The sequence below is a fragment of the Chelonoidis abingdonii genome, chromosome 7 (genome assembly GCF_003597395.2).
Source record: "Chelonoidis abingdonii isolate Lonesome George chromosome 7, CheloAbing_2.0, whole genome shotgun sequence".
NCBI classification, from domain to species: Eukaryota; Metazoa; Chordata; order Testudines; family Testudinidae; genus Chelonoidis; species Chelonoidis abingdonii.
Window position 1 is genome coordinate 105,416,062 of NC_133775.1, and position 27,589 is coordinate 105,443,650.

At 50.1% G+C, this 27,589-nt stretch overlaps 1 protein-coding gene across 8 annotated transcripts in view; it reads left to right on the plus strand.

Moving 5' to 3' along the window:
• The first annotated feature begins 1,094 nt into the window (after positions 1–1,094).
• Positions 1,095–27,589, plus strand: part of LOC116819771 (proton-coupled amino acid transporter 1-like) — a 45,214-nt gene continuing 18,719 nt past the window's right edge. For 5 of the 8 annotated variants that reach the window (XM_032771760.1, XM_032771792.1, XM_032771785.1 and 2 more), the window contains exons 1-9: positions 1,095–1,177; positions 8,060–8,207; positions 10,516–10,606; positions 12,024–12,112; positions 13,684–13,779; positions 15,557–15,641; positions 18,394–18,612; positions 19,298–19,396; positions 22,823–22,989. In XM_032771760.1, the coding sequence (XP_032627651.1) occupies positions 8,065–8,207; positions 10,516–10,606; positions 12,024–12,112; positions 13,684–13,779; positions 15,557–15,641; positions 18,394–18,612; positions 19,298–19,396; positions 22,823–22,989 (989 nt within the window). In that variant the 5' untranslated portion in view covers positions 1,095–1,177; positions 8,060–8,064. Of the gene's footprint in view, positions 1,178–1,991; positions 3,258–4,571; positions 5,309–8,059; positions 8,208–10,515; positions 10,607–12,023; positions 12,113–12,394; positions 12,460–13,683; positions 13,780–15,556; positions 15,642–18,393; positions 18,613–19,297; positions 19,397–22,822; positions 22,990–27,589 lie in introns of those variants that run through there. The other 3 variants (XM_075068188.1, XM_032771776.2, XM_075068186.1) reach the window with 3 other exon arrangements.

Genomic DNA, 27,589 nt, shown 5'->3' on the forward strand with positions numbered 1-27,589 from the left:
TAGACATTTCCCCAGACCACTGTGCCCCTGCTCTGACGCATGCCCCAGGGTCATTACTCCACAGATTCTCCGATTCAGGTGTCACTTGGTGCAACTCAGGCTCTGACCAGCATTGCCCAGAACATACCATTAGCCAGGCTGCCCTGTGCATGCTCTCCTCCCCAAAACCCATCATTGGTATTCCCCAGACACAGGCCCCAGGCTGGATATGTGTCCGTGGTGCGCGCTCCTTTCTTTGAGCCCTTGACAGTGAAACATGCCAAGTGTAGTGGTGGCTTTTGTTATAGCCACGTGAGCGCTGGAGTGACAGCATTTAGGTGAGAGGCTGATGCAGGATTCATAGGCCCAGCAGTCTAAACCTGCAGCTCCTGGAAACACATCGCTGACGTTGTCAGTGGGTATTTCTCCTTCTGTCGAGTTCTGGCTCCAAGCTGTCCCCCCACAGTGGAGGGGGAACAGCATTTCCAAGTCGTGACTCTGTGGAGCAGGTCCTGGAGTCACACCAACGCCCAGCAGGATCTCAGCTTTCCTTGCCAAACAAAAGACGTGTCTCATCCCCCCGACCCCTGGGTGTGGGGAAAAGCTTGGAACGACGAAGCCTTGAGGTTCTCGAACCCCAGTGGGCAAAGACCCAACCCTGCAAAGAGATGAACCCCGGCCCCAGGCAGCCGGGCTGAGGCCTGACTGTTCCCTCCAGGCATGGGGAGGCGGCAGCAGCAGCAGCAGGGCCTGGGGAGCATGCTGCATGCGCCTTTCCCCCTGACTGCAGGGAGGGCTGGGTTACATGCCCGAGAGCAGCCCCCCGGCACCAGCCCGGCCAGGGAGCCCCCCTGCAAGCACCCCAGGCAGGGGAACCAGCAGAGGGAGCCCTGAGCTGGCCCAGCGCCGTGCAGCAGCCTGGCCGGGGCTCTGCTCCCGGAGCCCTCTCGGGGCTGGGGCTGGGGCTGCGGCTGCGGCTGGCCCTGCTCGCTCGCCCTGCGCAATGCCAGCTCCGGCCGCCAGGGGGCACAGCAACCTCCTGCTGCGCACGCGCTGGCTGGAGACGCGGGGCGGGGAAGTGAGAGCGCCGCGGGAGAGGGAGTCAGCTGAGCTGGCGTCACGTGACTGGGCGTCGCGTGACCGGCACCCGGAAAAGCAAGATGGAGGGGCGGGGCCGGTGAGCGCCGGGCAGCTGCCGGTGAGCGCTCAGCTGGGGGCGCGTGCACGGGGGGCGCCGCCCGGGGATTGGGGGCGCGTGCACCGGGGGCACTGTCCGGGGGGCGCGTGAGTGGGGGGCACTGCTCAGCGTGTGTGTGAATGGGGGGCGGCGTGGCATGGGGGCAGTGCCCGGGGAAACGTGTGAATGGGGGACAGTGCGTGGGGATTGGGGCGCGTGCGTGGGCAACTGCTAAGCCAGAGTGTTGTGAATGGGGGGCACTGCCTGGGGGACGTGTGAATGGGGCGCAGTGCGTGGGGATTGGGGGCGCGTGCGTGGGGGGCACTGCTCAGTGTGTGTGTGAATGGGGGGCACTGCCTGGGGGACGTGTGAATGGGGGGCGCTGCCCGGGGATTGGGGGCGCGTGCATGGGGGGCATTGCCCTGGGGGAATGGGTGTGAGTGCCTGCCTGAGGCTGCAAGGGGACAGTGCACCCTCAGGAGTCCTCTGCAGTGTTAATTGCTTGGACGGGGCAACAGGTGTCTGCAGGCACCAGGGTGGAGGCAGAGGCTGCACTGAGGGTTAAAGCCCAGGGGTAGCCACCTCCAGGGTGGGGATGAATCTGGGGCTGCAGGTGCACGCAGCAGAACAGAGGTGCAGTGAGACAGCCTGAGTGTTGTACTGTGCAAGGGAAGGGTTATGTTGGGGGGAAAGTATGAACCAGGTGGTATGTACCCTGCAGAGGGGCTGTGCTTGGTAGTGCCAGTTAAAGTGGACCATACACCTAGGTGACCCATTTATATGGTGCATGGGGTTGGGGGAGGAGGAGGAAGAGTAAGTAGTGGGCAATGTCTATTAGCCGAAGTTGCACTAAGTATTCTCTGTACTGGAGATACTAAGTATCATCTGGAGATGCTGTGGAGCAGTGAGAGGTGGAGTCGTGTGTCAGGCTGGGGCAAAGCAAACTACCTACAGTTGGTAGAGCATCAGACTTTTAATCTGAGGCTCCAGGGTTCAAGTCCCTGGTCAGGTGGAAAAGTCAGAGCAGCTACAGGGAAATGCTTGTCAGTGCCTCAGAGCCCCCCACTCATGGGCAAGCTGGCATCATGAGGGCAGTTTACTAAATACAAATTGCCTGTGGAGGGTGAGTAATTTGGAGGGGCATTCAGAGCATTGGTGCTGCACGTCATCTCACAGGAGAATACTGACAGAAAAGAGCCCTGGTATCTGACACAGAATTCAAATTATGAAGGTCTTTCCAGAGACCTGAACAGCACCTTAATTTTGAAAGCAATATCAGCCCCTCAGCCTTCCGTGTCCAAACTAGACAAGGAGAAAACCCATAATAATGGAGGAAATGGCTCCTCCACTTCAATTCTGGAGGTAGAATCCTGACCTCAAAGGGCTAGACTCTGCTGATGCTTACACACATGCTTATCTTTATGCACTTGGTAGCCCCAGTGACTTCAGAGGGACAGTTTTTGGGTAAACTTGCCTGTATGGTCAAAGGAGGGACTGAATGTTCTTGTCTTGACTCTCTGTAAGTGATGAGGAAATAACTTGGTGGCTTTTGCTTTTAGCTGAGAACATTCTCTGCATGGATAAGAGGGAAACCCTCTTTCTCCTATCAGTGCTTTTCCAAACTGTCTTAGTGGTTCTCCTTCTTGCTGATTGCATGGAAATTGACCACTTGTGCTTCTTGCTACTGTGCAATCTTTAATCCAGAAATGGAGATGTCAAGTCACGATGAGCAGATCTGCCTGGGTTTCAAAAGAGAAGAGCAGCGAGGTGTGCTCTGGGAAAATTCAAGGGAGGAATTGAGCGCTGACTGGATAGCAGGATAACATAACTATGTTGTTTCTTGTATAGAGAACATCCCTGATGTGAGCCTCAAATAGCATGTCAGGCTCCTGCTCCGCTAATGGTTGCTTCTAGATGAGCCATGCAGAGTAGGTGGTGCAGCTGGTTGCTGTGTAATTACAGTCAGATTGCTTTGTTGGAAGAGTTTCTCTTTGATCCCCAGGCTGACAATTGTCTTTACTGTTCACAGTACATACACCAACAATTCCCTCGCCACTGCCATTTACATCTGCCTGTTCTGAGAGTGGATAGGATGCTGCTTGTAAAAATATCATCAATTGTTTTGGTGGGCATGGGTAGAATTTGGAAATGAATCTGCCCAAGAGCTGGGGGGATCAAGCTGTATTACTGACTGGATTTGAAATTATGCTAATTACCTTTTGGGCAGGACCCCATTTTAATGACTTGGTTGAAGCTGAGCTAAGCATGAAGGAGATTGCTTCTTGCTCTTCTATTGGGCATCTATGTTTTTCACTCACTTCATTCTTTCTATGCAGGGGAGGTAATTATTTGGGTTAGGGATGGTGGGGTCTGGCACAAGCCTGCACCTTCCCAAAGGCTTTGCTTTCTCTCTGCAATTATCTTCCCCGTGCTGTCCCTTCTCGAAGCCTTGCAGAATATTATTCAACTTCCTTTTCTGTGTGAGCCTCTCTCCTTCATTCACCTAATGCCAGAAGCTTAAACGAACGCTTTGGAGGATAAATTCATCCCAGCCTTCAGTGGATTTTGGCCCTTTGAACTATGATGTTAGTTTCGTATGAATGCTTACACCTCTCTCTAACCTCTAGCACGGTGGTTCTCAAACTTTTGTACTGGTGATCTCTTTCACACAGCAAGCCTCTGAGTGTGACCCCACCCCTTATAAATTAAAAACACTTTTTTATATATTTAACACCATTATAAATGCTGGGGGCAAAGCAGGGTTTGGGGTGGAGGCTGACAGCTTGTGACACCCCCCCCCAGGTATTAACCTTGTGACTCACCTGTGCGGTCCTGACCCCCAGTTTGAGAACCTCTGCTCTAGGAATAGTCCTCCCGCCCCCATCCTGATAACGTGGCTCACACGTCTTTTCAGCAAAACTCCCCTCCCTGTTGAGAAGGGGGATCATGCAGTTTTCTTAGATGCTGCTGTGGAGCAGTAGATCTTGCCTTTACCATGGAAACTAGAAGCAGCACTTCTGCAGCAGTGTGCTAGCTTTAGGTGACTGCCTCGCCTCAATTCAAAGCTGCCTTCCTCGCAGCTTGGTGCAATGAACTTCCTGTAGGCCACTCTGGTGACCCGCAAGGCGTGTTCTGTGTCAGCTGATTCAGGGTTAAAGCTTGCTCAGAAATAAGAGCAGTACTGAGAGAGGACACAGTGTGGTGAGAGACTTTTTTTTTTTATTTTTATTTTTCCCTTCCTTCGCAGAACACCCCTGTCTGAGGGGACCTTTTCTGAATGAGAAGGAAACCACTTGGGTCTCCAGGACAGGAGGGGCTGATGTAAACTAACTGCAGGTGAGACAGAAATAGGTGCCCTGCTGATTAAGGAAGGAGAAAAGTAGCCTGAAGGACAGTTGGAACCTGAGCTTCCCAGCTGCATCATCATTCTAGTATGTACTTTCCATGGCTGTAAAACTTCCAACAGCGTGCCGAGTGTGGACTTGACTCTAACCGCAGGGAGACTGCAACAGGATAAGATGATTGACTACCTTGGAGCAAAGGGTTCTGGGTTGAAATGAACCTCTTAAGAGTGACTGCTGTCTCAGGTAGTGGAGGAGCAGGTTAATACATGTGCTTTATCCAAATAGTCTATATGCAGAGTCTTGCTTTCCTCCAGCTACAATTCTAACTGAGATCTGCCGATCACTTGCTGAGAGCATTTAGAGAGAGAATGTTTATGGTCCAACATATATTGGGCTAGCAGTAGGCTGGGAGTGGGGTGCACTCCCAGTAGTGTGGGGAGCCAGGAGGGGAACAGCAGGGGTTATACTTTTAAGGTCAGGATTTAATAGCATTGTGCACGGCTGTGTAGGAGGAAGCTTGTGGGACATCTGTCCGTGCTACGTTTGGCTCCAGCCGGAGCAATGACTCCCTCCGTTCCTCAGTCTACTAAGTTGCCAAACTTCAGAGACTAGATTTTAGAGGCACTGGGGCAGTTACTAAGCTGAGGTCGCTGCTTGCTGGATTTCTTACAATATGGAATCTTAAAGCTTGACATCAAAGATCTCTTTAGATAATTACCGGGTGGAAGATGCCATGCTTTTCTATCCCTGTTTCGTGGTGGTCTTGACATGCAAGCTCTTCTCGGACGTATTGCGTGAGGCTTGCTAGGTAAGATTGTTTCTATGCCTCTCTTCTCCTGCCTTTCCTCTTACTCTTGTCATAGCTCCCAGCCTGAAAAAGCAAATGTGGCATGTTTCCAGAGAACCCTTGGTTGCTGTGCTGCTATTGAGAGCAGCTGGGATGTTCAGAAGGAAAATGAAGAGTTGAAGATGATGGAGCATCTGATCCTGAGGGAGGAGGACAGTGGACTTGTCATAGTGGCAAAGAAATGTTTTGGGGCAGGGTGACTGTTGGGAGCTCAACTGCTCACCATTTAGTGCCAGCTGACCAGTGTTGGAAAGACAGACCCCAGGCCGGGAAGAGGAGGTTACCGTGGGGGAGAGTATGGAAGAAGAGGAGGGGCCCAGGAGCTGGTGGGTGTCCTGAAGGGAATGCTGGGAAGTGGCTGGATAGGTGGGAGGGGAACTGGAAGAGCTTGGTGCTCTGAAAGCCCAGGGGGTTACGCTTGGTAGAAATTCCCTAGCGTTCTTCAGGTTACCTTCCACCCTCATCTCATCTTCCCAGCACTGGGGAAGCAAACTGTCCTCCTGTCTGGCCTGCTGTGCCCCCATGTGTTGTATCTGACTCTGTTGCCTTGTCTCCGCTGGCTTTTCTGTTCTCCCTCTGTCCTTTTATTATTTGCATCAGAGATCCCTAGTCAAATCAGGTGCTGCCCCAAAGAGCTTCCAGTCTAAACAGACAAGTCAGAGGAGAGTATGATCCCTGCTTGCCAAATAGGGATCCAAGGCTTGGATTTTGGGCAAGTCACATGACTGTGTTGCAGAGCCAGAAACATGAACCCAGGACTCCTGAGTCCCCCTCCAGTGGTGTAACCCCAAGGCCAGGCATCCATCCATCTTTCCATCCCTTGTTTTGTGTCCTATCTCTCTCTGGGCCTTGCTTTCTGTTTTCTCTCCTTGTTGCTTCTCTCTAGCAATTCCCTCCGCTCTCTGTACCTCTCTTTCCCCATTCTGTTCTCTCCCTCTCTGTAGCGTCTCCCTGACCAGCCCAGAAGCTATAGCAAATACTTGAATGGCTGTTTGCTCTGGGCCCAAACCTGCTTTCACTGCAGTCTTGCAATTGCTTCAGTCGGAGCAGAGGCAGGCCCCTTGTGCCCAGGGGAGTCTCTCAGAGCCGCATGGTACCACACACTTCCATGCAAGTATATTGCATATCTCTGAGGCTGTGGTGCTTGCTGGTTCTGCCTGTGGTTTGTTACTTAAAGGTGAGTTGAGACACTCCTGTGGTAGGAGTGGAAACTGAGCCTGGATCAGCCCAGCAGTAATTAAAGCCTATTTCTCTCTTCGTGTCTCTGCAAATTAACGGCAGGTTTCCAGCCAGTTGCTACTACTGCTTGTAGGGCTGCCACCATTGGTCACCCCAGCAGCTGACTTGTCTCTAGGTTTGCCTGGTGTTATCAGCCCACGTGGAACTGCTGCTCTGAGGGCTGGGCCAGCAGCAGTAAAACTAGATGCTGGGTGGATTTCCATGTCTTCCCTCCCAGTCCTCCTGCAAACCTCCAAAGCTTCCTCGTTCCATTTACAGGCTTTGAACATTTGCCATCTTAAGACACAGCAAACATCATGCTTGGGGAGGAGTAGTGCCTGGGCCTGCAGTCAGCATGCAGAGCGCAAAGGCATCTGGAGACTCTCCAGGCTTAATCTTGGAATTCAGCATCTGGTTGTTTCTTGGCTCGCCCCCAGGAGAAAGGCCTTCCTTTGCAGTGATAACCTATCGGTTCTGTAGGGCACCCAGTTGCTAGAGCACTGACCGAGCAGAAAGGCTCCTGAAGGCCTCACCATTGTTTTCTCTTAGCAGATCTTATTAGGGTGACCAGATGTCCTGATTTTATATGGACAGTCCCAATTTTGTGGTCTTTTTCTTATATAGGCTCCTATTACCTCCCTCCTCCTGTTCAGATTTTCACATTTGCTGTCTGGTCAGCCTAGATCTTGTCCAGAAAGCAGTTTAAACCCCTAGTCCAACTTGATCAGCCTGATTTCATGGGGCGGAGGGACGGGAAGTCCTGAACCCTGGGTAAAGATTCCTGGAGCTGGCCCTGGCAATGGGGGTTGGGGCCTGCTTGTTGTCAACACGGATCTCAAAATACCAAGATGAAATAGATGAAAGACAGTTGGGAACTTTGCTGGATGTGTTGGGGGGTCAGTTGTCCACCTGCACCCAATCAGTATCTCTTCACTGGTTGGCCAGTATTACAGCCACCATTTAGCCTGTACAGGACCCTCCATTCTGAGCACCTGTCAACAGCCTTCCGTAAAGGTGACCTGCAAGGAGATGGAGATCTCTGGGGCTGTGCGCTGCCAGCTTGCATGGGCTGGTTGCTCTGCATACCCAGCCTGTTTGGGAGAAGCGATACAGACATCAGTGTCATCTGGTGTTCAGTATCTGGGCAGGTCACCTCCGAGTGATCTGTCCCCGCAGGAATTGCTGGGTGCATCTCGGGTGGGTGTGTCTAGCTTCAAGGAGGAGTGCGGGACTTGTATTGACCCCTCCACAGGCCTAAGCTCTCTGGTTGGTCTGGAGGCTCCATTCAGGCATGCCGACACTGTGACTGCCTGGGCAGGCTGGTGAGGTGGTGCCCTATAATAGCCTGCCAGAGCGAGCCTGCCCTGGCAATAACACAGGGAGCTGGTCCTGTGACCATGGCTGAGCCAAAGAAACTCCAGGGAGGGAGCACAGAAGTGACTCCAGCAGGGAGCATAGAGTTAGCAGCAGTTCCTGATACGACTGTTTCCACAGCCACTATGTCCACCAGGAGGCTGCGCAGCGAGGACTACAACGACTACAGCTCCACAGAGGCTACCCCTGACGGAAGCCCCCCTGAAGGCATAAACAGCTTTGCTGCTCCATCAGCCTACCGGCGGTTCGGGGAGAGCAATGGGACAACGTAAGTGACTGGTTCAGAACCACCTCTTCTCTCTGTCGGTGCAGGCGGCCTGTGCGTTACTGAGAGTGGGCACTGCATTCAGCTGCTGGCCACCACGGCGCCACTGTACTCTTCAGAAGATGCTCTGGGATCATTTGGGCGTGAAACGTGCTGTGTAACCAGTAAAGAGCTATGGCTTGCCTTGCAGACTCTCTCGTGCCTGTCTGTACAGGTCTCTGGGCGCAAGTGTGCCACCCACCAGGATTGCTGTAAGCTCGGTCCAGGTGTGGATAGATTGGGTACTTTCCACAGATGCTGTGTCTCAGCAGATGATTATTTTGGGGGGGGGAGTGTCATAAACAGATAGCTAAGGGTTAATGTTTCTTTTACCTGTAAAGGGTTAACAAAGGGAACCAAACACCTGACAAGAGGACCAATCTGGAAAACCGACTTTCAAAGCTTAAGGAGAATATTGTGGGGGTTTCTTGGTCTTGGGTCTTCGTTTGTTCTGTGCTCTCTCAGCTATGAGAGGATCTATTCAGTCCTTCTAATCTTCTGTTTCCCAGTTGTAAGTACAAAGGTAGCAAAAGTATTTGACTCTGTGTATCTGGCTGGTGGAGTCTTTATGTGTATTTGGCTATAAGTACTTTAAATGTATTGTTTTGGGGTAAGGCTGTTTATCCCTTTCTATTGTTTATTCATTTTCTATAAGTTGAAACCCTGTATCTTACCATCTAGATTACAGACAACATGTTATTCTATTCCATTCTTTCTTTCTTTTATTAAAAGTTTTGCTTTTTAAGACCTGTTGATTTTTTTTCAAGTTGACCCACCAGAAATTGGTGGGAGAAAGGAAAGACGGGGGAGGGGAAATGCTCTCGTGTTTAACTCTCCTAGTGTCCCAGGGCGGGAAGAAGCTACGGGAAGAGAGAGAGATCTTTTCTGTTTCCTTGTCTTTGGTTGTCTCTTTGTGGAAGAGGAGACATGCTTCTTGGTATTGTGATGTAAAGAGGTTGCATCAAAACTCTCAGGAAATTCTGGGTGGGGAGAAGTCGGGGGGGGATGGTTTATTTCCCTTGTGTAAGGCTCAGAGCCTCTGAGTCTTGGGGTTCCCCAGGGAAGGTTTTGGGAGACCAAAGTGAGCCAAACAGTGGAAATTGGCTGGTGCAGCGATATCAGATCTAAGCTGGTGATTAAGCTTAGAGGTTCATGCTAGCCTCTCAGTTTATGAACGCTAAGGTTGAAATCTTAGTAGGAAGCTATGATATGAGTGGCAGCGAAGTGGGAAAGATAAGAATCCAAAAACCAGTAAGATTATTAATTTGCTTCTCTGTAGCTATTATAAGCAGAGGGAAGGTTTATTTTTTTTAAACTGCAGCCAGAGAATTTTTTTTTCCTTGCTCCCTGCTAGCTGTGCATAGGGAGGGCTATTAAAGGTAACGACGGTCGTTTGTTAAACAAAGCATCCTTAAGTGGTCAGCAAAGCACTCCAGCCAGAACACATGCCTTGCAGACTCTCTCGTGCCTGTCTGTACAGGTCTCTGGGAGCAAGTGCGCCACCCGCCAGGATTGCTGTAAGCTCAGTCCAGGTGTGGATAGATCGGGTACTTTCCACAGATGCTGTGTCTCAGCAGATGATTATTTTGGGAGGGGAGGCAGTTTATTTCCTCTGTGAAGCCTGACTCAGAGGCAGCATCTTATTTTTTTTTTAAAAGCAGCTTTGGATTTCCCTCTTCTCCCCACCCCTTCCTCTGCCACTTTTTTTCCAGCCAGCTCTGACTTGGGAATGGGGAAGGCAAATGACTTTCCTGAATTTACAGCAAATCAGTGGCATGCTTGCAGTAATGTCTCCACATCTTCCTTGCTCCCAGTTCAAGCAAAAGGCACCCGCTGGGGCAGCTAACATTGAAGCAGCTGTAATAAAAAATGATTTAACAGCCTGGGTGCCCAGACTGCCGAATGGGGAAGCTCCTGACCTGCAGAGTTTGCTTGGGGCTACACAGCATCTCCCCGAAAGGCAGTGCAGGACGCTTGAGTTCACGGACCCATTTGGTATCAGTTGCTGCGTTGTCACCTGCTGGGCAGCTGGGCTTACAAAGACCTGCAGGTGCTGAGCTCTTCTTGCTGCTCTGGCAAACATATCCGCCACTCAGAGATCTTGCCAGGGGATTTTCTGTTCTCAACCACTGGCAATCTCTGTTCCAGAGCAGCCTAGGACTAGAGTGGCCGTGTGGCGGGGAGGCTGGGGCTGAAGTACGCTGGCAGGCTTGCACTTGGGCTAGAATGTCCTGTGGCACTCCTGACCGTCTCTGTATCTTCTCCTCTGCAGATGGCTTCAAACCTTGATCCACCTGGTGAAAGGGAATATTGGCACTGGCCTGCTGGGACTGCCCCTGGCTGTGAAAAACGCTGGCATCATGGTAAGACGGCGTTTTCCTTGATAGCACGGAGGCATCCACTCCGATTGTGGGCGGGGCTCCTGCTTGGTTTCTAGACAGAGGCATGTTGCTGACTTGAACTCAGGCCTTCTGGGTGTCTAGCACCTCCTGCTTAGATGGCTACTGGGATTAGTCATAGACTAGAAGGCGTCCAGCCCTACATCACTGGTTCCACTTCCTGCTAGGTCAGTAGTGACTGCACGGCTAGTGGCTGGCTGTTCAGAAGCCTGAGTGAAGAGTTGCAGTGTCGGGCTGGTTCCTTGGGGGAAGGCATCAGCAGGGCTTCGCTGCTGTGTTCCTCTTGGTCCCATTTCCTCTGCCCGGGCTTGAAACAGGGTTTTGGGGAAGGTTTGCCCATGCGTTGGTCACCATGCTGTATCCTGTAGACAAACAGAGGGCTGAACGCTCCAGAGCTGTGGGCCTGGTGCTCTTTGCCAATTGTACAGCGACCCTTAGCAGGTCTCTTTGCAATGCTGCGGTTAGACCAGTGATTGTAAAGCCCCTGGCTGCTAGGTGTCCTCTCACCCCCTTATCTAGACTGAGAAAACATGTTGTGTAATGTCAGGCTGGCTCTTCTCGATGCCTAGTAATTAGGTCATGACTTACACTTGTACTTAAAGCCTTGCTGTGTGACAACACTTCCGCCTAGCCCAGGTGGGAGAACTTGGGTGTTAATGCTGTCCCAGAAGCACCTCACTCTGAACTGCATTCGTAAGCAGTCAGGTGCTGCTGAGCCTGCTTGCTTATTAACATTCTTGTGAATCTAGCTGCTCCTATAACCCTCAGGCACTGATACAGGTGTATTCATCTTGCCAGTATCTAGAACAGGCCATACAGCGCATAGCTTCAGAACCTGTGGAGGGAGCAGGCTGCCCTTCTGCCCATTCCCTCTGGAGCTCCAGAGATGCTGGGGATCCTGACACTGAGTCAAACCTCAGCGGTTCCATTTCCCCCTTGATTTTGCTAGTAATCTGGTGCCTTGTGAGGTTTAAATATCATCCATCTTCTGTAAAGCCACTCAAGGAGCTTTGCCATCAGACAAAGCCAACATACCTCGCTTGAGGCTTCCACTGCTCTCCACCAGTCCGCAGGCGTGAGGTTGCCCCAAATCTGGGACTGTGCTGTACTACAGGGAACGATCCAGCATTGTAGGATTCAGGCTCTGCCTTTAGAGCTTTCCCCCTTGCAGTTCTGATTCCAGGATCAGATGGGTGTCCCACTGTGTTAGTAGTTTTGCATGGGTTCCTTGGTACGCTTGTCTAATGCAGGCAGGACCACGCTTGTGTTCTCAGCTATCTTTACGTTGCTGTCTAATGTGAACCCAGCCCTGCAGTTCTCGTTTTAACCATCAAAGTGCGCTCTTCTCTCTCTCTCTCTCCCCCTGCCTACTGCTGTCTAGCTGGGCCCGCTCAGTTTGCTGGTGATGGGAATTGCCGCAGTGCACTGTATGGGCATCCTGGTTAAATGCGCTCACCGCTTCTGCAACAAGTAAGAGAAACCCTCGCTGCTGTCGGGCCTGAGGGGTTGGCCTCCTATCCCCTCCCCAGCACTCCCTTGTCTTAGTTTTATGGAGCCCATTAGAAATAGGGCTCTTTGGTGACAAGTCCTTTAAAGCCCTCAGGCAGCGTTCTGTCAATTGAAGTATGCCAAAGTGCTGAAAGCCCTTGTGCAACCTGTGGACAGAAAGCTCTCCTTCCTGAATCCCTGGGGGTGGCGCATGGTGGGCGTAGAGGGTTGGAGAGGATGTTGCCTTTGTAATCTTGTAACCAGATTCGCAGAGCGTTGCACCAAGTTCTTCATATTGGGAAGAGACTTTTTGCAAGCTACCAGGTTAGGTAAGTTACACAGACTTTCTGAGGGCTTGGTCAGTTTCTGTTTGAGAGAGAGAGCTGATGGGGAGTAACATTGACACTGGGGGTAAGGAGAGAGGCTATTATAAAGGCGAGTGTGTACAGCACGTGATCGTGCCATTCCTGGCCCTCAGTCACTCACGCAGTGTGCTCCTTGGTCCCGATGTCATAGTACACCCCCTTATCCCAGTGCTGAGCCTGGCAGTGCACCTGACAGCACTGTGTGTGTTGTCCCAGTCCTTGATCTCTCAGACTGTCACCACCAGGCAGTGAATCAAAGCTCTCCTGGTTCTGCCGACTCCTTTGTGAATCACTTCATCGCTCTCCACCTTTGCTTCCCCACCTGTAAAAGTGGGGTGGCGACATCTCCCTACCTCCCAGGGGTCTTGAGAGGTGCACATCACTGACACCTGGGATGTGCCGTGAGATCACTGATTGGGAAGAGCTGCAGAGGGGGGAAGTATTAAAGAATGAAACAGAAAATGGAGAAGGTCACTTTCCCTTCCCGTGGCCTGATTGATTTGGGGATTATCTCCCTGCTTGCACCAGTATAGCCAGGACCACTCCTTGTCTGTTGGTTCGAGTCCCCGGCTCATACTGCTTTGGGTGGCTTCCCATCTTCCTCTGAGCAGATACTGTGGGGTTATTGCTTGTGGTTACACAAGCTTCTGAAGCTTCCATCTCCATTATATGGTATCTGGGTTCAACAGAGAAGCATGAGAGTTATTTACAATGGCCTAGCACAGTGGTCCCCAAACTATGGGGTGTGCCCGCTTAGGGGATGCAGACGATTGTTTGGGGAGGTGCAGCACGGCCTGGGTCAACCTCCACGGGAGAACCACCTGGCCCTGCTGTGCCCCCAGCTGTGGCCCTGACTCCCAGCTACAGTGCCACTTGCGGCCCTGGCCTCTGCCCCTGCTGCCGAACCCCACCGCGCCTCTGCTTTTAGCCCGTCCCCAGCCGCGGCTCCGTTCTGCTTCCAGCCCTGCCCCCGGCTGCAGCCTCTGGCCCTAGCCATGGCTCTGGTCCTGACTGTGGCCTGTGTGGCGCGGGGGGAATGATGGAAAAAGTCTGGGGACCTTGGGCTAACAGTTGCCAATCAGAAATATCTTCAGACTTGCATCCAGTAGCAGCAATCTTGTGTTATTCCCCCGATGTGTGCCTCTGAAAGTAGACTGGGCCACCAGTGTCGCCTTCCTCTCCCTTCAGATATCAAAGACCTTTTGTGGACTATGGAGATGCTGTGATGTACGGGCTGGAAGCTAGCCCTAGCACCTGGCTTCGGACCCACGCCATCTGGGGAAGGTACTGTGTTCTCTTCTTGCTTTGGCTTTGGACTGGGAGAGGAAGAACTGGCTGGGCTCTAAAACATGCTAATCAAACAGTGAATAAAATAAGAGACTTAACCGGTTCTTCCAGTTCAGGGGACACAACATCTGCATTCTCGGCTTTGTCCCACTCTGATGGGAGCCTGGCTTTGTGCGTGGCACCTTTCTTACCCTGGGAGAGGCTGCACAAAGCAAAGCGCTAGGGTCTGGCCAGGCTCTAGCCAAACACAACTGTTATGCGCTCCGCAGTTGCTTGTAGACACCCCTGGAAGGATGCTGGAGTCTGTCTTGCTGAAAGGATTGTGCTTATTGCCTTGAAATGCGAGAGGTCATCCTTCCTCATATGCTCAGCTGTGGTGCTGTAGGGGCAGTGTGGTACTTCAGTGTACATATCTGGGTGGGAAAAGGAAACTCATTTGCTCCGCAGCCTAGCAAGGAAGGGACAGATAATGCTAATTACCTTGTTGCATGTTAGCACATCTTTCTGTCAGCTGCTGGACACCGAGAAAGCTTAACTGCCAGTTCAAAGGCTTCCCGTCCATCTCAGTAACTCCACCGCCTTGCAGGTGTTGCCAAAGTCCGTACGTTAGCAGTGTGCCTGTTACACACACTGACAATCCGTATGTGAGGCAGTGCTTCTGTGGGGCAACAAGAGCCTGTAACACCTCTTGCTGGAACAGATCTCTTTGAACGCAGGAGGGAGAAGTGGCGGAATCTCCCAGACGGCAGGGCTGTACTTACAGTGGGTGGTGCTGGTCTCTTCCACGGAACGGGCAATCCAAACTCTTGGGGGTGGGGAGGGACACTCTTCAATTAACCATTGAAACCACTTATCGAGGCTTGGGGTGGATTCTTCATCACTGGCAACTTTAATATCAAGACTGGACGTTTTCCTAACAGATCTGCTTGTGGAATTACTTTGGGGCAGTTCTGTGGTTTGTGCTATGCAGGAGATCACACTAGAAGAGCACAATGGTCCTGTGTGGCCTTGGAATCTATGACTTTTGGGGGTCCAGATCTTCATCCCCACCCAGTGTAAACTCTGCTTCTGCGCCTCTCCAAGCTGCAAGATAATGTCCCCTCCTTGGCCACAATCTTTTGAGATGCCTTTACGGGTCTCTTGGGCTAAATCTCTAGAGGCCACACTGTCAGATACCCATGTCTAGCACAGGAAACTAAGCCCCTTCTAAAATTAGAGATGGTGTGGAGAAGGTGAATAGAGAGAGCGGCATTTTTAAGCATAAGATGCAGGATCCCATCTTATCCCTTTGCGGAGACAGCGGTTGGAAACCACTCTTGCATAGCTGAGATCTGTTCACACACCTTTCTCTGCATGCAGCTCTTCTGATGGGCCTGTTCCAGGTACTGGCTTGTCTCCGCATTGAGAGCTTCCACCTGGTACCTTCCCAGAACATTTTAGTTTGACAGTTGCTGGAGCAGCCTTAAAAAGGTCTGAGAGGACACAAAGGACCTTCTGTTGTGCAAGCTCCCTGGTGAAACAGAGGGAGAGGGGAAGCTTCTACCTCTGGCAATGTTCCCTCCTCCTATCATCAAAAGCAAGCCATCCGGGTCACCCTTTGACCTCTAGCTCTGTATTGCAGCCTCCTAGCCAAGGAATTGCTCACAATGTTGGTGTAGCATTAGGATTAAAAGATGCACCTCTAGCATGAGTCCGTGTCTTGCAGGCTGTATGGTTTTAGCATTAATGATTCTTTTTTAAATACTTTCTGTCTTCTTCCTCCACCCCCCCCCAGGTACATAGTGGGATTTTTCTTGATTCTCACCCAGCTGGGGTTCTGCTGTGTGTATTTCGTATTTCTGGCTGACAATCTGAAACAGGTAAGACTTTTTGGCTTTTTTGGGAAAGGGGGTGGGGAGTTCTTGTTTAAAAAGTCTCTTCCAGATTTGGGATGAGGGAGGAGCTCAGATTGTTCCTCCTCCTGCAAACTAAAACCCAAACCCAGGGAGAAGAGTCTTACTTCCATAACTAGAGCAGTACAGGAAAATAAACCCTTCAGCCCAAAGGCAAAGATCAATATCCCGGCTGCGTTTGTGCAAAGTGGGAAAGTGATAGATACAACCTCCCTCTACCATGTATTTGTCACAGGTGATAAATGGCTGCTAGACCTCTTGTCTTCCACGCTCACTGAGCGAACTAAGGCCACAATCTGGGGAAAAAATCTGCACTAGATAAAACTTGCCTGCCACATCCCTTGGCTTTGGATGCTTCCAAGCCTCAAGGGTTAAGAGGGAAAGGGGATTATCCCACATGGGCTATTGCAGGAATCTTGCACCTTCCTGTAAAACTGTTGGTACTGATCCCAATCTGATGGGATATTGGACTAGACAGAATGGTAGTCCCTAGAAGCTCCTGTTGAGACAATCTCAGTTTCAGGGGGAGGTTCCTATTGTAGAATGATGCTGACGAGAGCCCTTTTAAACAGGAACAAATTAATAAGGTCTCTTCTCTCCAGACGGCAGACTTCCCAGGGCAGGGATCATAGCGTTTAAGGCCAGAAGGGACCATCAGATCATGTAGGCTGACCTCCTGTATATCACACATTACCAGCACCACCTGGCACCTACACCCTAAGCCCAGCAACTGAAATTAGACCAAAATATTACAGCCTAGAAACAGGCATTTCCAAAACTTCAAAGCAAGCTGGGAATTCCCTGCATGCCTCCCCATGCCAGTCACCGCTTCCTTTCTAAATGACCAGAATCCAGCAGACAGGGCATAAAAAGAAAGCATTGAAGAGCTGACTGTGCCCCACTCTCTGAGCCAGGCAGTGTACTGGGGGAGCGCTGCTAAGTGTCCACAAAGTGTCTGAGGAGACCCTGCCCACCTGCTTCCGCAGCATGAGGGGAGCTTTTCTAGGGGAGCTCCCTTGATGCTGTGATGTATCTTTATATTTTTTAATAAAGTGACTGGAAAGGAGACTGCATCAGCAGTCGTGCCTACTTAATAAACACTCTGTGGGGGGCTGAGTTCCTGGGAGAAATCCACAGATGCGGAGCAGCTCAGCTAGTGTTTTGATCTGTTGGATGCTGGTGGGAGTGTGAGAATGCTGGAAATAGGCTTAGCTGGGTTTTATTCAGATCGGTGTAAAGTATTACTCGTCTAGAAAAGGGTGGAGTTGAGAGGAGGGGGGAAGAGGAGAGAACAACCTCAGGTTGCTCCAAAGAACTGGGCCGTAATGTCAAGATAACCAGTTGCCTCAGGAGGTGGAGAGAGGAGGGAGGGGATCTCCCAGTCACCACATTTGAGAGTACACCTGAATGAATTGCTGGGGGTTTCATATCTTTCCCAGCATTACGTTGCCTTCTGTCTTTTGGAGATGTCCTGTCTCTCTCTCCACAGGGTAGTGAATTAGTATGTGAAGTGGCTGCTCTGTATCACTGCTCTCTGTATGATGGGCTGTTTTTCCTTCACCTCACAGACCATGTCATACTCAGTCGTGAATAGAGGGCAGGTGGACAAATGCAGCCAGCTGTTAGTTCACTGACCGGCTGACACTGCTATTTCGAGGCAGGCTTCCTTCTCTGGGAACCCTTCATGTTGCTTTAATAATGGACCAATCTCGGAGCTCCAATGCTGGCTGAGCTACAAAGGAGCAGACCATTAGAAATGGAGTTTAGATGTTTGCTTATTTACTGGCTGAGAGTGGGGGAAAAGTCCTTTGCTGGTTTCAGAAGTCCATATTTTGGGGGCATTCTTTTTACATGATGGTAAAGGTAATCTTCCTATGAGATCTTGAGCATTAAGTCTTTGCACAATATGTGTTTATATTTTGTGCTATGCTTCGCCACCCCAGGAGTGGTTACAGCTTGGGTAATGCATTGTATGCTAACACCAAAGTGTCTTTAATCCAATCATGATGTGGCATAAAAAGGAACAGGCTGTTTCTGCTTTATGCAGCGTGTGTGTGCATGTTGAGTTCTTTACAAAAATATACTTTGCGATCTTTTTAATAGACTAGTCATGGGTTGGCTAAAAAGAGTTATCTGCAACTTGTTTGGAAATCCTAGCTCAGCTGTCCAGCAATCTGACGGATTTACGCTTGACGTGATAGGCAAGGTGTTTTTCTCAAGTGTCTTTGAGGATCCGGGATCTGTGAGCATGGCAGAGGGTGGATGCTCTTGTGTCTAAAGCACAGGACTGGGCTCTGTTCCCAGCTTTTCATCATGCGTGCTGTATGACCTCGATGCAAGTCTGAGTTGCTACGCCTCGCTTTCCCCATCCAGGGACCATAACGCGTCTTGCTTGGGAGTCTGAGTTTCGTTTTGGTGTTTACAAAGCTCGATAAAATTCATATGGAAGCTGCTATAGAAGTTCATGGTTTTTCCTGTGAAAACACTGTTAAATGTCCCCTTCCCTCCCTGGGTTATTAAAAGAACTTGCAGTATTTAAGTTTTGCAGATGCAGCCTCTCTGAAAGAGAGACTGTGTAGCTCTTAAATTGTGAGACCATAACTGTGTGGCTAGGACTCGCCATCAGCCACGCGACTCGGTTGCCAAGTTCAAGTTATGACAGAGAATAGTTCAGGATCCAGGGTTTTGGGGTTTTTTTTTTTTTGGCTCCTCCCTTCAGGTGATCTCTGCAGCAAATGGCACCACCAATGACTGCCATTCCAACAAAACCACGGTGCTGACTCCGACCATGGACTCCCGGTTGTTCATCCTCTCCTTGCTGCCGTTCCTGGTGCTGCTCGTGTACATACAGAATCTCAAGTTCCTGTCCATCTTCTCCATGCTGGCCAACCTCGCCATGCTGTGCAGTCTCCTCATGATAAACTGGTATATCATCACGGTACGTGTGAAGACCAAACCCGAATGCCTCTCTAGTCTAGAGACCTTCCTGACACCTTCCAGACCTCACTACAGGGGCTGCATATGATGATCTCCAGATGTTTGAGAGCCAGGTGTGCTGCTCGGGGCTTCAGCCCGGCGGGGTAGGAAGGGGTCTAGGGGATTCTGCCTGGCTCATAGGGGAGGGATGTGTGTCTTGGGGATCAGGAGCAGGGCTGGAACCCCAAGAGCCCCCCTCCCACTGGCCAGAAGCTGTGAGACCCACCACCCTGCTGCAGGGCAGAAGCCCAGAGCTCGCACCCTGCCCCAAGTCTGGTAGGTGGAGAATCGGGCAGGGGCGGGGGGCATGGAAGGCTGTGTGAGCTGCACTTTAACTGTAAAAGAGCCCCAGTTTGGCTACCCCTGCATTATATGAACTACTCTTACGGGGCTGCTGCAGGTCGAGGAGTGGGGGTGTACACTGGAGTAGTTGCGGTACTGTAGCTAAAGCATTAGGTACACTGGACAGGGGAAAACTTACTCCACTCTTGCAATGCCGGGTGTACACCTGCTTTCAGGAGCTTTCTACTCCATGTTTTCACTGAGTGCTTGTGAGATGAAACTTTGAGCAAGTGCCACAGAAAAGAAACCTTTGGAGTAGGCCTCGGTTTCTCTCTTGCATTTAAATCCAAGCTGTTCTTTTCTAGGGCATTCCGGATCCCAGCAACCTGCCTCTCGTAGCCGGCTGGAAGACCTACCCTCTGTTTTTTGGCACGGCTATCTTTGCTTTTGAAGGTATCGGCGTGGTAAGTGTTGGCTTGTAGGCAGTCCAAGAACCAGCTGCTCTGTGGACTCTCTGCAGTGTGTGTTCTGTATGTGCTGAGATTTCTCTCTGTGCTTGTAAGCCAAATGTTTGACCTGGGTGACTGTCACTGCACAGACACAGCTTCCCTCCGTCTAACCTCGTTGCTACTGGGGGAATGCAGGGGTATCGAGCCCTTTAAAGAAATCTTGAAAGACCTTTATACTAAAGCAGCAATTGTTCAATTACTTCCTCTTCAGATCTAATACTTTCAAAGCTGGTGTTCTGACTTAAAGACCTTGGGTCTACCTGTGTGGCCTATAGGAGTGAGCTTCCCTGAATATCTCTACCGGGTTGGGTTTTAAAGCTGCCTTGCTGGAGACAGAAAAGACAAAGTGACATGAAGATTGGACTGCTTGGTCTATTCCCTCCACTTGAGTAGCCTGCTATCTTGCAGTGGTTTCGCTTTAATTTCCGGTGGTGCCAATTATGTTTATCTACTTCCTAGTAGGTGCTGTAAATAGAGCAGCATGCTGATGTGGAAGAGGAGGAGGAGGTGGGTGGGTGGAGCACTTTTATTTTCTTGGTTAAACGTCATAGGCTATTTCCCAGAGCTCCCTTTCTAAGAGGACAGCTGTCTTCAGTTTTGTGTTACCTGGCTGCATAAACACATGAGCTAGAAGCACCAAGTCCATTAAGAACATAAGAATGGCCATACTGGGTCAGACCAGTGGTCCATCTAGCCCAGTATTCTGTCTTCTGACAGTGGCCAAAGCACTGGTCTTCAGAGGGAGTGAACAGAACAGGCAATCATCGTGGTGTTCATCCCCTGTTGTCCACTCCCAGCTTCTGGCAATCAGAGGCTCAGGACACCCAGAGCACAGGGTTGCGTCCCTGACCATCCTGGCTAATAGCCATTGATGGACCTACCCTCCAGGAACTTATCTAGTGCTTATCTGAAACACCAGAGTAGTGACAAAATGCACTGCACAGAACTGTAAAGCAAGCATGGGGCGGTGGGAACAAAAGCTTTTTCTTTGGCTTAGTTTGCTGCTCCAACAGCTGTGCTTCTGTGCCCTGTTGGTGCACCCTCTTTACAAGCCACTGGAGTCTAAGACATATAGCCGCTATCAAGGGAGATCGCAGAAGTCTATATTTGAAAACCCAAAAGCACCACTGACAAATCAACTGTAAAAGAATAAGACTGGCCAAGAAAGAGTTTGAAGGGCAACTAACTCAAGACACAAATACCAATAGAAAAAAATGTAAGTCCATCAGAAGCAGGAAGCCTGCCAAATAGTCTCTGGGGCCAATGGGTGATTGAGGTTCTAAAGGAGCCCTCAAGGAAGACCAGGCTATTGTAGAGAAGCTAAATAAATTCTTTGCGTCCGTTTTCAGAGCAGAGGATGTGGGGGGGAACCCCAGACCTGAGCCGTTCATTTTAGGTGACAAACCTGAGGAAGTCTCCCAGACTGAGGGGTCAATAGAGGAGGTTTGGGAACAAATTGATCAGTTAAACAGTGGCAAGTCCCCAGGACCAGAGGGGATTCACCCAAGAGTTCTGAAGGAGCTCCAATGTGAAATTGCAAAACTACTAGCCTATTGCTTCAATCAGCCTCTGTACTAGATGCCCAGCTGATAGCTAACTTCCTTTTGAAAAAGGCTTCACTGCAGAAGCAGTGCTGGCAGTTAGAGACTGGAAAAACTAACTTTGGCAAACTGGTAGAAACTATAGTAAAGAACAGAATTATTAGACCTGCAGATGAACATGATTTGTTGGGGAACAGGTCTCACAGCAAGATTTCACTTTACAAATCTATTACAATTCTTTGAGGATGTCGACAAACTTGTAACAAGGGTGGTCTAGTGGGAAAAGGAAATTGGACTTTAGGAAGCCTTTGACACAGTCCCTTACCAGAGGCTCTTAAGCAAAGTAAGCAGTCATGGAATAAGAGGGAAGGTCCTCGCATGGATCAGGATCTGGTTAAAAGATGATAAACTAAGGGTCGGAATAAAATGGCCAGTTTTCACAATGAAGAGGTAAATAGCTGAGCCCCCCCCCTCCTCCCCCCCGGGGATCTGTATGGGGACCAGTGCTGTTCAATATATATTCATAAATGATCTGGAAAAGGGGTGAACAGTGGGGTGGCAAAATTTGCAGATGATAGAAAATTACTCAAGATTGCACTGTGTTTACAAAGTAGGGAAGGCATAGTAGCTTCCTGTAAATAAAACCTGATGCCTGCTAACTCCTACGCAACTCCTTTAGTAGCTACATTACCTGCGGCCCAAGCATGAGAATAGCAGACGAGGCTGTACAGAGAAAGTACATGAGTTTAATGGCGTTCTGGTAGATCCTGAGTGAAGTTCATGTATAACTTACAGGGGTGCAGTGCTGGTACTTTCACCAGGACATGACATGGTAAAGCCAGTTAGTCTTAAGGAATGAGGAAGAACGCAAGAGGGGGGTTCCTTTTTTATCTATTAAGGGAAGAGGGGGGGTGGTCTCTTGAAACCATTTATTGTGAAGTGGGGGAATGGAAACCTACAGGATTCACAAAGGTAGTTAAGCCAGTTAACAGTTCTAGATATAGGACAAACTAAAATATAACTTTATCATCCCAGTATAGACTAATCCCACCTATGCCATAGAATTCTTCCCCACCCCCAGCAATCCCAGCCAGTAGCTCTCTGAGAGCCAGCAGTGCAGGGAGACTGGGTTGGACAGGGGGATGGTGATGATGCCTGCCTCTGGAGTGGAGTGTGGTGACCAGCTGATGCAACAGAGGAAATCTTGCCCAAGAGCAGGATTTAAGGGGGACGGATTATGGTATGGGTGTCTAACCGCACACAGAAGGTAGCAGCAGGGCTTTTGGTGCTATGGTACATTGTGCGGCACTCTCCTCTTCTTTTGAAAAGTTGAAGGAATGAGCTGACCCCATTAGAATTTGACCATATGATTCCTAGGAGTCTGGATACCTCATGCCAGAGTCTTAAACCATGTAATCCACCCCTGGGCCTGCATTCACCCTACTGTTACCTTCCCAATTCCTTAACTCCTCTGCAGCATAGTGACTTGGTTAGTCTCTACAGTCACATGATTCCCTGCTCCTTTTCCTTGGGTCTTGTTGCAACATGGCATAGGTGGGGAAGGTTCCCTGTGATCCAGGGACATCTCGTCCTGTGTGGCTGCTGCACTGTTAGCAAATGGCTAAACTGCAGCAGTTCACTGTGTGCCATGGCTGCTTCTCACTGCTGCTTAGGGTCTCCTCTGACTATGGGTTACGGACCCAAAGAGTCTTCCCGAGCCAGCCCCGTCCAGGAAGATGCTTGCTCAGAGGTGATGTGCTAGACTCCGAACCCATGGAGGTGAAGGGTAGGGAAATGAATTCAATTTTTTTCCTTCTCCTCCTCTTCCTCCTCCTCCCAGGTGCTCCCCCTGGAAAACAAAATGAAGAATCCTCGACACTTCCCAGTGGTCCTGTATGTGGGAATGGCCATAGTCACCATTTTGTACATCAGCCTGGGGACCTTGGGTTACCTGCGATTTGGAGCCAGCATCCAGGCCAGCATTACTCTCAACCTGCCCGACTGCTGGTGAGTCTCCAATCAATGCTATTTACCACTTCCCGTAACACAAGAACTAGGGGTCACCAGGTGACATGAATAGGCAGCAGTTTAAAACTAACGTAAGGAATTCTTCTTCACCCAGTGCAGAGACAGCCTGTGGAACTCCTTGCCAGAGGATGTTGTGATGGCCAAAATATAGCTTAAGAAAAAAAAAGAATGAGATGAGTTCATGGAGGATAGGTCTGTCAGTGGCTGTTAGCCAAGATGGCCAGGGATGCAACCCCGTGTTCTGGGTGTCCCTAAACTTCTAACTGCCAGGAGCTGCCACTGTACAACGGGCTGGATCACTCGATAAATTGCCCTTTTCTGTCCGTTGCCTCTGTAGCACCAGTTACTTGGAAGGCAGGATCCTGGACTAGATGGGCCATTGGTCTGACCCAGTGTGGCCATTCTTGTGTTCTCTGTGTGTGGAGGTTGCATTTCACGTGATGCCGAAAGAGAATTGGTGGATGTAATTGGTCTCAGTGCAGGACTGCTGAGGGGAGGAGTGTAGCTTGACCACACTTGCCTGCTGTTCTGAGAAGCATATCGGGATACCACTTGTCCTGTGGTCTGACTGACACTTGTGTATGGCCCTGCAGCCTTTGCCCTGTCCCATGTCTGCTGTCACTTCCTCTGTGGCAGGAGAGCGAAAGTGAATGTCTGCCATTTCTGGAGAGATTTGGCTCTGGCTGTCCTGGTCTCCTCAGCATACTTGTAAGAGTAGCCCAGATTTTCTACTATCATGGAGCCCTCTACTTGTTTTCGTCATGTGGGTGCAGGGAAGGCAGGGTTAATGTGAACATGGCACTTTCTATCTCAAAGGAGCCATAAGCTGTGAAATGCCTCAGTGACACGCAGCTGGTGCCAGGTGTGGAGTGTAGTGTATCAGGAAGGGAGGTTTTGGCCAAAGTCACCAGGGGAGACCCCTTCCATTGTGAAAAGTGCCATAGGAGCTTTAATGTAAAGGTGGTCTCCAAAAGACAGGCACTAAATTGCAGCTGTATAAGGACTAAGCTTGGTTCTGGTGGGCCTTGAACCCATAGCTGCCGAGCAGGTGCTTAGATTGCAGAGCTTTTCTCTCCGGGCTCACGTCGTCTGATACTGGTTAAGTGCCACTTCTGCCCCTTTCCTTGGGATGCTGCGGTGAGTATTCCTTTGTAAGCGGAAACTTTGCTGGGGTTTCTGATTCATCACGCACAATGCAGAGGTGGAAGTCTATCAGGCTCCAATCCAGCTGCAAAGATATACATCTATCTCCACCCATTTGGACCAGATTGCCCCAGAGTTTTATTTTTATATACATACATCTCTAGATTCTGAACTATGTCCCAGTCCCCTGCGGGTCCTTGGAGTCTGCATCAGATTGAGTCCTCTCAGAGATTGGGCCTTATACTTTGCAGAAAACTCCCGGCATGCCTCATCCTTAAAGCAACATTGCTTTCATTTCCCCTTAAAGGGCAATTGCTCCATCCCATGAAAAATAAAACCTGTGAAAGATATCATCCTTGACCTCAAGAGATCGCCGACCGGTGGGTTTTTGTGGAGATGAAGAGATGGACAGTACAGTCTCTGGGGGAAATGGAATCCTCTACACCTTGCAAGCAGAGCACTTAATATTTTCATAGCACTGTGCAGCCATTGTTTATATTTCCAGACAGAACACTTGGATCAAGTTGTAAATAAGTATCGGTAACTTGGAAGTATTACAAAAAACAAACTTGGGATCCTAAATTAGGGTAAAAAAATTTTCTGTTAAGTGTGAAAATGCTGAGTTAAGGTGGCTGATGAATGTCTGTCCATGGAGCATGTGTCCCAGCCTGCTGTTCATACGCAGAATGGTTTATTCCCCATAAGCTGGTGGGCTACGTCAATGGAGGAATGCAAGTCCGTGTAACCACAGCATTAGTGGGATGCTGAGCAGCAATGCCAGGTTTGCGGCTGTTGAGGGCTTTGCACTGTTCCTTCCTTTCCAGGGGTTTATGGCCGTGGCTGTCAAACTGTGCAGACTGAAAGCTGAGCGGTTGTGACACTGATGGCACCCTGGGTGGGAGCTGGTGTGGACGACAGCCTCAGTGGGAGCTCTTGAAGCATGGCCTCAAAGGTGGGCATGTCTGCCCCTCAGAGTGCAGTGACGGCACCACTCGTCTGCAGGACTCCCTCTTCTTTATCATCCCTGACTAGGACCATCTTTGCTGGGGGTGAAGGCTGAGCAGTCGCTAGTGCCTCCTGGCCCTCTTCCTGCACTCGGGCTTCTGTTGTGCTTTGCCCCTACCTAGGGGAGCAGGGGTGAAGTTGTTGACTCCTTGTGACCTGCACAAACTCCTGGGCCAGCCCTGCCCTGGATCTTTGGAAGACCTGCATTGCGTTGATACAAGCTTCTTGCTTTAGGAACTAGTTCTCTGTAGCCTTTTCCCATCTTTGGTGGTCACTTAGTGTGACACAGTAGGAATATAACCAAACACAGGAACGAGTGACTTACGGTCAGATGTTCAGAACCTCACTCCCATACCTGGATGTGGCTTATGCCCCACGCCCCACCTTGCACAGGCATCAGAGTATTTACACCCTTAAATTGGACTCTCGCCAATGTGAAAACTTTGCCTGTAGCTTTTTGTACATTAGGCTGCCTTGATAAGTGTGGGCATTTTCAGAAGCTAGGATGTTCTGTGGGCCATGTAGTCTGAATTCCTGAGTTACTCGCTATCTGAAGAAGACTGCATCAAGTGACTAGAGAATTTATAAAAGATATTCCAGGCATATTGCCGTGGGAATAACCTGAGGGAGATCTATTCCAATATGTGCAGCAAATAGCTCCTGTGTATAGCTTGTGCTTTGTACCTCACCTGTCCCCATCACTACTTCAGCCAGGGTATAGGTTTTTCTCCCAGCACCGCCACCATTGACTTGATCTTCCCAAGCCAAAGCAGGAATGTCATTTCACCACAACCCCCATCAGGTTGTGTGTGGAGCAGAGAAGCAACACTGCTTGAAACTGAGTCTCAAGAGGAAGGGTGTGTGTGTGTTTTTTTTTTTTATTTTATTTTTTTATTGTCTCTAGATTAGAACTGCAAAGTGCTTCATCCTCACACTGACGATGCCCCATTGATCAGGCGGTTCTCTCCTCATCGCAGCTGCCTGACTCCTATCTTTGAATCCCTCACTGGTGGGTTGCAATGCTCAAGAGCCTCTCGCCCATAAGAATGTGTTCAGGCCTCTTCTCCTCCTCTCCCCCCCACCTGTGCACCAACCCTGACTTCACAGAGTTGCAGTTTCTCAGCATACTTTGCTTTGATCCCTTGTATGATTACTAAGGGGCAGCACCTCCAGCCTGTAGAAGCCAAAGGATTGTAAAAACATGGCTAGCCCCTCCTGCCTTAGCTGGAGTTTTTGAGTCTCCAGCTTCCGTTTGTCTTCCCCCGTGCTGCACAAGTGCTTTCTAGCTCTGCTCCCCTATGCATGTTCTTATTTCTCCAGACAGGCGCGTGCACGCGCACCAGCTGGAAGCCTGATCTAGATTGCCACATGCAATGCTTGGATCTAGTCAGCTGGGTGGCCTAGGTAATACAACACTCTTTTATAAAAGGCTGGTTCTCTTGCCTATGGATCCCTTGACATTGCACAGCGATTGGTATCCCCTAGTCATCCTTGGTCTGAGAACGGAGTCATTTTCGCACAGAGAACACAAACTCCTTCCCTTTGTATCGCTGGTGCCTGTCACTGTAGAATGAGTACCTAGCGAGACACTGCTGACTTGGGAACTTAGCTAGGGTCTCTACCAGGACACACAACCTGCCCAGCACTGCTATTTTAACAGTCCTGTCCCCCAAACCCTCTGCGCCGAGCTCCAAAAATAGTCGTTCTTATTTTAAATCAAGCGGGTTAAAGTGCTGGCAGTGGTAACGTCCGCGTTACGTTTAACTTCCTAAGCCCATGCTAATCATGGCAGTGCGGTCCTTCCCCCTAGCTGCAGGGAAAGACAGTAATCAAAAACTGTGAAATATTCATGTCAAAAGCTGATAAACTGCTTTGAAGATAGCCTTGATCTTTTTATTTTAAGGCACAGAGTAAAATCGGGCTTGCCTCAGAGCAAGGCGAAAAGTAGCTTTTTCTTCCTCCCGCAAAGAACCCAAATTTTGCTAGCAAAGGTAGGTATGAGAGAGAGCCCAGGGAACAGGTAATAAGAGACAACTTCTGTAATTCTGGCTCACAGCCAGCGTAGGTTGCTGGTGAAAACTGAAGTCTGATCAGCTGGCTCCTCTGTGAGGTGACCTGTGGTCCCTGGTGGATGGCTGGCCAGGTGCCCCAGTGATTAGTGCCCTCGTGGGGATTAACCTCCCTGCATTCCTTTAAAAGGTGGCCCCTGCAAGTCAGGGAGCTTGCGCTGCCAGGACAGTGCCTGTTCTGTTCTGTAGCTGAGTGAAGGCCTTCGGACTCCAGTCGGCAGGAGTTTGGTGGACAGTGTCATGCTGTGTGTGCATGTGCTCACAAGTTCAAATCCCTGGCCCCTGTGACGCACCCTGACTAGGGTATGAAATGTCCCCCTTTCTGAGCAGTGGGAGAAGACTCCTATGCAAGCGGCAGAGCC